The sequence below is a fragment of the Hemitrygon akajei genome, chromosome 3 (genome assembly GCF_048418815.1).
Source record: "Hemitrygon akajei chromosome 3, sHemAka1.3, whole genome shotgun sequence".
In the NCBI taxonomy this organism is placed as follows: domain Eukaryota; kingdom Metazoa; phylum Chordata; class Chondrichthyes; order Myliobatiformes; family Dasyatidae; genus Hemitrygon; species Hemitrygon akajei.
The window spans coordinates 154,453,781-154,463,387 of record NC_133126.1 but is presented as its reverse complement, the minus strand read 5'-3'; the positions used below and the strand labels follow the sequence as shown (position 1 = coordinate 154,463,387).

The 9,607-nt window shown below is 36.4% G+C and overlaps 1 protein-coding gene across 7 annotated transcripts in view; it reads right to left on the bottom strand.

The window, feature by feature from the left end:
• Positions 1-2,239: 2,239 nt before the first annotated feature.
• The window catches only part of LOC140725527 (inactive N-acetylated-alpha-linked acidic dipeptidase-like protein 2), a 965,400-nt gene continuing 958,032 nt past the window's right edge, over positions 2,240-9,607 (bottom strand). For all 7 annotated transcript variants that reach the window (XM_073041096.1, XM_073041095.1, XM_073041098.1 and 4 more), the window contains one exon: positions 2,240-7,237. In XM_073041096.1, coding sequence (XP_072897197.1) covers positions 7,027-7,237 — 211 coding nt within the window. In that variant the 3' untranslated portion in view covers positions 2,240-7,026. The remainder of the gene's footprint in view (positions 7,238-9,607) is intronic.

Below are 9,607 nucleotides of genomic sequence, written 5' to 3'. Positions count from 1 at the left end.
CATCCTGCAAACCTGCCCTAAACCTACGTACCCTTTCAAAATTAAAGTCATATTTTTCTGCAATCATTGCAGCGTTGTCAATCACAGCGAAAATCTCACTCAACTGCTTCCCGTTCAGTTCCTGGACGACTTCACTTTCGGGCCGTTTGCTACTGCGTTTGGTTTCAATTGTTATCCTTTCTTCTTCATCAGCTCTACATCTGTCAGTTCTTGGTCATGGGATGCCAAAACCTCTTCAACATCATCTTCGTCAACTTCCACAAACCCTTAGCCAAACTCACTATGTCCTTACTTTGTTCACCATGATCGAAGGGCTTAATTATGTCTAATTTTATGCTAGGTGTAACACCCTTACGAGTCCTTTTAGACTTTTCTGATACCTTAGAACTCATCTTGCTAACGGATGCACAAAATAGATCGACAGAAAGCACAGTTGCTCACTGGCACGTGTTTAAGCATTACCGGCTAGAATGCAGTTCCGGGGGAGGAACTTGGCTGCTCGGTGCGTGCTGCCTTTTATCGCAACAGTGAAACCACCTTCTGTTAGCGAAAACAGGTAACTAATGTCGGTCTTTCATAACAGCGAGTTGACGTAAAGCGAACACTCGAAAAGCGGGGGACACCTGTACCTTCCAGCAAGATCCAATTTTATCCTTATAGTTTATTCCTTAAAGGAATGCTTTCACAACTCTGTTCATTTATAAGTGAAACATGGTTTTGAATTAATATCTAACAAGTTAACTGTACATTCAACTAATTAGCATATGATTTCAGGAGAAACATCAAATTTAAATGGAGTTAACTTGGTGTAATACTCTAGTGCAAACACTGGAGATGGCAGTGAAGTAAATTATTTCTTCAACAAATTATTTTTCTCATTAATGATACACCATTCTGCAACATTCCAAAAAGTACATCTACATTTGATTTCATTCCAACTCATGCAGACAGACTTTGGAAAAAAGTAACCTTTTTGCCCAGTAATGGACTCTTGTGGGCTGGTTAATACAAGCTTTACTCACAAAAATCATAGAAGTATTTGGATACAAGGGTAAAACATGTCCTCTTACTAAGCTGAAAATGTAAAAAAATTTCAAAGTATAAAAACATTCAATGTTTCTGGGTTATCCAGAAACATTTAATATATTCATTTTTAAAAATGCAGCCAAGTAACTGAAAAGCTAAAACCCTCTTCTAACAGTTTTACATTTTTGAAGAAACTTTATTTACACACTTTAAGAATATCTATGATAAAAATCCATTTGAGGTTTGTAAACCACATTTTAAAAAGACTAGAAATAGTATGTTGAAACCAGTGGTGTTGACTTTCAGAATGTTTTTACACTAAAAATAAGCTGAGCCAACCATGAACTTCTGTTTACATTAAGGCAAGAAGACCAGTTGCACTTTCTCTGCCCTGGCCTAGGTTTCTTTAGTGAGTGCACAGATTCACAAGTTTCAATCTCACACTGAACATGCAACCTATTGAATTCTGCTTGCACATGAGCAAATGCAGGGGTTGCTGCTAATTACATAGGTTAACATCATGAAATGCTGATAGATTCAACTTACAAAATCTGGGCCAATGTTTGCATGATTCAGAAACTTGCCTGAAGAGGACATTGATGTGTTCCTTTTTTATGATTAATAACAGTTTAATGTATGGCAAAGGTGGACATTTAAAATCACTGAGAAAACTTTCAAAAATCATCCCATTTATTTATTAGAATTATGTGTGTAAACATACATTTTTTGAAAGAAAATCTAAATGATTCCCAAGGTGGAAATAGAAGTAGATAATGTCGATTCACTGAAATATATTTATTTGGGAGTATGTGAATAATTTCAAGTATTACATATGGTAAAAGTAGCATTATTAGGAGAGCAGATGGGAGAGGATCACTGATTTTTCAACCAAAGTAGGTTCTCGTTGCTTCAAATCTGGGTTTGCAAACATTTTTTGATAAAACGATGTCAGGGGTATGCACATGAAGGTTGTGTTAATTAACAGAATATTAACACCCAGCCATTCATACGAATCTTTAAAATTGTGTTTTTAAAGCATTTATCTCAGTCACAATTAAAGCTCCAGGACAGTGATGTAATATGTTTCATCCTTTTGGTGGTTCTGTATTGTAAGAAAATGGTTGGTAAAATGTTCAGTACTTGAGCTAGCCTTTGTCATTTGTAACTTTTTTAGGAAAAAAGATGAAAACACAAACACGCTAAAAGACTCAAATTTTGAAAAAAAAAGTTTAATTAACAATAGAAACCCCATAGTACCTTGTTATACATTTTAGTTTTTATAAACCACACATTTCTCTGAAAGCATCCACATTGTACATTTTAAAAATGTTTCAGATTTCTATAAAGATTCATTCAATCAATCAAACCTTGCTTAACTAAGAGCATTATTGTCATGTTTTTTGGTCATTTAACAACACTTCCCCATTAGAATTATTTGGAAAATCAAACCCATTTGTCTTGCAATATGCAGTTGAAAGTGGAATAGCCATTTTTATGAAATACTTCAATCAAAAATATACATAGATTGACAATGGAACATTTTGTTGTGCAGCGGGATAGATATGAACTGTAACAAGCTTCTCAAACAAATCAAATACAAGTCAATTAACCTCCTTTAAATTATATTATACATTTACTGCAGAATTTTGTTTGATTCTCCACGTGAATCTGTTTAGAGAATACCTCTCATCATACTGGAGAATGACGTCTCAATGGAGATTTAAATTAGTACCAGGCAGTCATTATTGTCCTATTTAACAGAGGATTCTACCTTCAACCACACACCCCAAACTAGATGTATCTACTTATACAAGTTAATTTGTTCATGGACCTTTATTTCACCTAAGCTGCCCTTCAGTGGTTATTAGGCAACTCATTTTATGTTCAGTAATAAGGTTTGTCTCAGTGACCTTGTCTGGGGAACAAAAACAAAAACTGCAGATGTAAGTAATAAGAAATAAAACAGAAACTGGTGATCAGACAGCATTAATGTAAAGAGAACTGATATCTGAAATGTTTACTTTATTTCTTGTTCCACAGACACTACCTGCCCTGCTACATGTTTACAGCATTGTCTAACAGTTCTTGTGAGAAAGTCAACCTTGAAGAAGTTCCCCTTTGTTCTGTGGCAGGATGAACATTACTCTTTTTTTAATCTTCGAGTTTTGATGAAAGTCTTAGGCTTGAAAATTGTGTTTCTCTCTACCAGACCTGTTGAGTTTCTAGCCTTATAAATTTAATCCCCCCTTGATTCGTTTTTTGTCTTCCATTAGATTTAGAGTAACCTCTCACAAAAGATTCCTGTCAGTAACAAATATCCATGTATTTCCACATATCATAAATCAAGCCGTTTACCTATATATGATAAATGTACTACCAGGACTTGACCATATTCAAATATTAAATATAGAAATGAGTCAATTTTGTCATGATATCCGTGATACAATTTGTCACATTTAGATAATTACTTTTATCTAGTTACTTCTGTAACTAAATTTAGTTCATAATTTTATTATCACAGGTAAAGTTACTATTCATCAATGAGCAATTGTTTTACCATCAGCAGATGTTCACAAAAGAGCTGGGTCATTTTTACTCAGTAATGATTTCATAACATCCCTATTTCTACTTCTTAAAATTTCACCACCTCATTCCATTTTAGTAGAGAATTCTGACATATGTACTTCAGTACAATCCTCAAAATAAATATTGAGAAATTATTTTCTTCACACGTAATTGAGAAAATATAATCAACAACCAGAAATTATGTCTCTGGACATTGATATATGAATGCTTACTACAGCTTTCAGGAAATCTTCTAGACATTCATTTGATTTAAATGATGAGGGAAACACCATCACTGATTTTAAATATTAGTAACAGATAAAATAGCTTATGAATCAGAATTTTTTAGTTGTGAATAACTTGAAAGATCACTTAATGATACTGTATTTGTTTCTTAATGAAATGAATTGGTTGAAAAATAACAGAAATAGTAGAATGCACTATACTATTTGCAAATTGCAATTTACAGTTTTCTCTTACACTTTTTTGCTTATTTTGTTTTTTTTGATAATTTATTCTAATCATTAGTTGCAAATTCATCACTGATTCTCTTGAAACATGAATGGCTTGTTTGTTAAATAAGAAGTTTTGCCTGTAGAAAACTTGTATTCGAAACAAATTAGCACTGGGTTGATCTAGATGTACTACAGATTGTAATAAAAATTACACATTCATCAACAGGAGTGCAATCCGATATTCAAACATGAACAAATGTCTTTTGATGTCTGTATTACTGACATAAAAAAATTGATAGGGGAGAGGTGATTATCCATGCAACCGTCCTCAAGCCTTTTTGACCAATCAAAGATCTACCATCAGATTTTGGAAGGGACACCTGAAGATACCTGTCCTAAAGGAATAACACACAAGTAAGATCAGGTTTCCTGTGTGCTCTACAGATTATCCTTAATCCAAATGATGTGGGGTGGGGTGGAGAGAAATGGTAAAAAATTCAAAAATACAGACCTCCAGTCCTACTGGGTAGTGAAAGGTAAGGATATTTACTGAGATCTACTTGAAGCCATGTCTGATAAATAGTGTTAGAAGGTTGATTTCGCAAATTTTTGGGAATAATATGGGAAGTTAGCAAAATTTCTTCCTGGCCCTGCATTAATGAAAAACAATGGTTTAGTTATGTTTGAAGAAGAAGCCAAGGAATCCTGTGGCAAGACTGGGTGCGAAAAATGTCTACTGTGTCCTCTTTATCTTGTACCTAAAAGAATGTGATTCCCCAGATATAGGAAGAAGACATTGTAATCTAATAAATTCCTTACTCTTGAAGAAAAGAGGCTTAAGACTATAGTGCAATAATTTAGTCCTGAAATGAGCACTGGCAACTTATGAATTACCATATAATATACAACTGCAACACATGCTCATTCCCAATTTGCATTCTGCCAATTTATAAAGTCAGATTGAGGATTTCTATGTGATTGTCCATATTATCAGAATGTTTTTGTCAAATGTAGTAATACCTATTTCCTTAAAAGCCAATTTTTCAAAATAAACAAATACATTTATTACACATGCATTAAAGTAGATATTAAACTATTGCAGAGGAAAGTTGTCTTATGTTATTAATAGACAGGAAATAATATTGTAAAGTTAAATTATACAGCACAAACTTTCTTTTGATAGTTTCCTCTCTGTACTGTATTGTAATGTAGATATTTTATATTTAATTTTATTGTATTTGTCCCACATAATTATTCATTCTCATTCTCAGGACTTTATCAGGTTCTTTCTTTGCAATGTTAGGGACGTGCACTATTATTTCTGTATAGCATGTTATTTTCTCACACATATTTCTGTGTGAGAAAATAATGTACCAGAGGCAATAATGCCATGCATTGCATTCTGTTTGCAGTATTTGCTAATTATCTCATTACAGTATTATATCAGATTTGCTCACTTGCCTTTACATCACATTTTGTAACCTAAAATGTAGATAATAGCCTAGGACATTGCAACTATAAGCAGAAATGACATGAGATTTTGAGAACATTAAATTGTCATTTCATTCTTATAAGCCTTCCGTGTGGAAACATACATTAATATGCAAGATGTTATTCTAAGGAAAAATATACCTTTTGAAGTTAATTGCTTTATCATTTTCCAAACATTACATGATTACTTATTCTTCAATAATGTTTATGAGGTGCATAACTTCTTTTGGACATCAGGAAGTATTAAAAGAATCATAATTTCAGACCAGTAACTGTCAATATCTCTATTTAGCACTTAATATGAGCAATCAAGATGATGATGAATGCAAAATTCGTATCTCACAATGTTGCCCTGATGAGAGTTTTTAATAAGGACATTAAAATCATTGGCATGTGTGTTAGAGTTGGTTTGCAGTTATTTTTCCACAGTTCTGTAGGAAATCAGATTGGCAGGATGGCATTTCTGTCTTATGCAAGTTCTCAGTTGGAGCTTTTGTGACCTTTCAATGTATTCACAACAGGAAATGTATATACTTCAACCTTAACAAATAGAAGACAACCACTGCAACTATGAAATATTTTTGAACACAACTCACTACTGAAGTGTTACAGAAATACTCTAAAAACTGGGCATTATCGAATAAAAAAATATCTTCTTGTTGTTTCCAACCTTGGTTGAGTATGTACTTTCTGATATAAAAAATTAAATATGTTGTGAATATTCATTTTCTCAACATTCATTCAATTGTCAAAATATAATGGTTCAGCTACAGCAGATATTATCACAATAGTGTACTTTTGCAGATTAATTTGAAAAAATATAGTTTTTACCTGTTGTTCTTGTTGAGTTAAAAATAAGTGGTTCCTCTGTTTTATACAAAGCATTGACTTTACAAAAGTATGCCACTTTATGGCATTATTCCACAGGTTGCAATGAATAATACTCTTCATACACATGATAACATACACTTCAATCTGGAAGGCACATTATGATTCTATAACCAAAGAAAAATCTCACAAGACCTTGTCACTTCATTAATTGCCCATTTTGAGGTATTTTATAATGAAATAATTAAGCACTTATACAACATTCATTGGTTCCAATGGTCATTTTTAAAAAATGGACTGAATTAATTATTTCTAGTAATGTAGATCTCTTTATACAAAACTTTACAACCTGGAAGTTAACAGCCTTTGAAGACTGGAAATATCTAGTCATCCTATGACCTGATTTCAACATTAATATTATCTGTTGCCATTATATCATTAAACTATGACCACAAATGCTGAGTCTGACTCAGTTGGGTTGTAATAACTGCCACTTGTTAGTGAATATCACCATCATATGGTACTTTTATCATTTGAAATGGGCACCATTTTCAATTCCTGTTGTAAGTAACTGCAAGTCCTTTGGCAAATTTGGACACCACCTTTTTCAGGAATGTATCTTTGAGGAGGAAAACGTCCCTCTTTTAACCATTGCACATTTCTACAAACTGGCTTGTTTTTTTGGATTTTGAATATTCTCAAATACATCCAAACCTGCTTTTAAATAAACCTGAGCAGATCTAATGCTGTTCATCACAACAGACAGAACTGAAGATAGAGTTTGGTTTGACTGCTGAAGTCTTGAGTGGTTAAGAGCTTCTTCTAAGATAGAAAACTGATTCGATGACTCATCAAGGTGGTACAGGATATTTCTGAAAGACAAACAATGTATTTTAATTATAAAATATGTAAGATTGACATGTTTGCTGTTGTTACAAACCCTGTAACTGGGTCACTTACCAGCAAAGATAGAAAGGTCCGCTGAAGTCTGATGGTACTATTTTTAAACGTTTTTATTTATAAAGGGGCACAAAAGTAAGGTTAATACAAACATTCAGATAATATACGTCGTCAATACTCAATCTAAAGCGCGGGTATAGTAATAATCAACAATAAGAAGTAGCTCTATCGTTTGTCTAGGGGTAAAACTATTGTCCGATGGAAATATGAAAGTCTTGCCAGTTCATGAAGGCTTTTAGCCATTTGAGGGACCGCTGGGTGTTCACGGGTTGGAGAGAGAAAATAAACTTGCCAGCCTGTTGGACTCAAATTGTTGAATCGGGAACGTGAGTTCCCCGTTGTCAGTTCGGAATCCTTTTCGGGGTTATCAGCCACTCGATTCCCAAGCTAGGGGAACCGAATCACACGTGGCTCCCGAACAGCTTCCCGTCCTTACGGGAGCGATGAGCGATGGTGTCTCCATCTGGTTACCCGCTGGCGTACTGCCTCCTGCTGTCCCCTTTTATCGTGACTGGCAGATTTGTAGATGTCAATCAAGGTAGGGTGATACAATCCCCACCCCACATTGCCCGAGGGTGTCCATGTCCCTGATAGCTGGCACGTAGTATAAAGTTGCAATTCACACAGGTGTCTCCAAGAACAATGGTCAAATCCGTTGCATTGTCTCTCATTTCCTGGGTCCAAGACCCGAATTAATAGCGATCTTGCGATTCTCAGGAAGGAGGGGGCTGGTCCCGCACCCTTCGGCCCCTCAGAGCTGTGGTACATTCATAACACTGTTTAATGTCATAAATTGAACAATTTGTAAATTGACTCCAAAGTACAATTACTAATAGGATGGATTTTACACAAAAATAGTGATGAGCCTAATAGTTTCTGAATCTCTGTTGGTTGTGTTCTCCCGTTTGTGATTTGATTACTACTCTGCGAAGCCTCTTCCAGGGTTGCCTACCCTGAAGAAGTTTAAACCTTCCATTTGACAGGATGTCAGTGAAACTCTCTCTCACTGCTTCCCTGCTGCTCTCCAACTCTGACCACATGTTTACCTAGACCCGCTACTATATCCATGTCTTCACCGCCAGCTTATACCACACTGTTTCCAGATTCATTTTCAAGCTTCTTGATTTGGACATTCCCTTCCCTTTCTTGATCTCACTGTCTCTATCTCCAGAGACAGCTTATCCACCAATGCCTATTGTAAACCAACAGACTCTCACAGCTACTTGTAAAAACACCATCCCCTTCTCTCAAATCCCCAGTCTCCATCGGATCTGCTCTCAGGAAGAGGCTTTTCATTCTAGAATGAAGGAGATGTCCTCCTTCCCCCACCACCAACGCTGCCATTAACCACATCTCTTCCATTCACGCATGTTTGCTCTTACCTCATCCTTCAGCACACTGCCAGGGATAGGGTTACTATTGTCCTCATCTACCATCCCACCAGCCTCCATGTCCAGTACATAATTCTCTGAAACTTCCGCCACCTCTAACTAGATCCCCCCACCAAGCACATCTTTCCCTACCCCTCACTTTCTGCTTTCCACAGTGATTGCTTCTTATGGAACTCGCTTGTCTATTCGTCCCTCTCCACTGATCTCCCTCTGGCACTTATCACTGCAAGCAGAACAAGTGCTTCACCTGCCCCTACACCTCCTCCCTCACTACTATTCAGGACTCCAACCAGTCTTCCAGGTGAGGCGACACTACCTGTGACCCTGTTGGGGTCACGTACTGTGTTCAGTGCACCCAGTGTGGCCTCTTGTATATCTTGTAAGACTCGACGTAGATTGGGAAACCGTTTTGCCAGGCATCTACGCTCCGTCCACCAGAACAAGCGGGATCTCCCAGTGGATCTCCATTTTAATTCCACTTCCCATTCACATTCCGCTATGTCCATCCATGGCCTTCTCTACTGTCGTGATGAAGTCACACTTAGGATAGAGGAACAACACCTTATATTCCATTTGGGTAGCCTCCAACCTGATGGTATGAGCATCGATTTCTCAAATTTGCAGTATTGCCTCCACCCAATTTCACCATTTCCCATCTCTTGTCCCTCTCTCATGTTATCCCCTTGCCCACCCCTCGCCTCCCTCTGGTGCTCTTCCCCCACCCTCTTTCTTCTTTCTTCCATGGCCTTCTGTCTCTTTCACCAATCAGCTTCCTAGCTCTTTGCTTCATCCCTCCCCCTCCAATTTTCACCTATCGCCCAGCGTTTCTCTCCCCCCTCCTTTCAAATCTACTCCTCAGCTTTATTTCTCCAGTCCTGCCAAAGGGTTTTG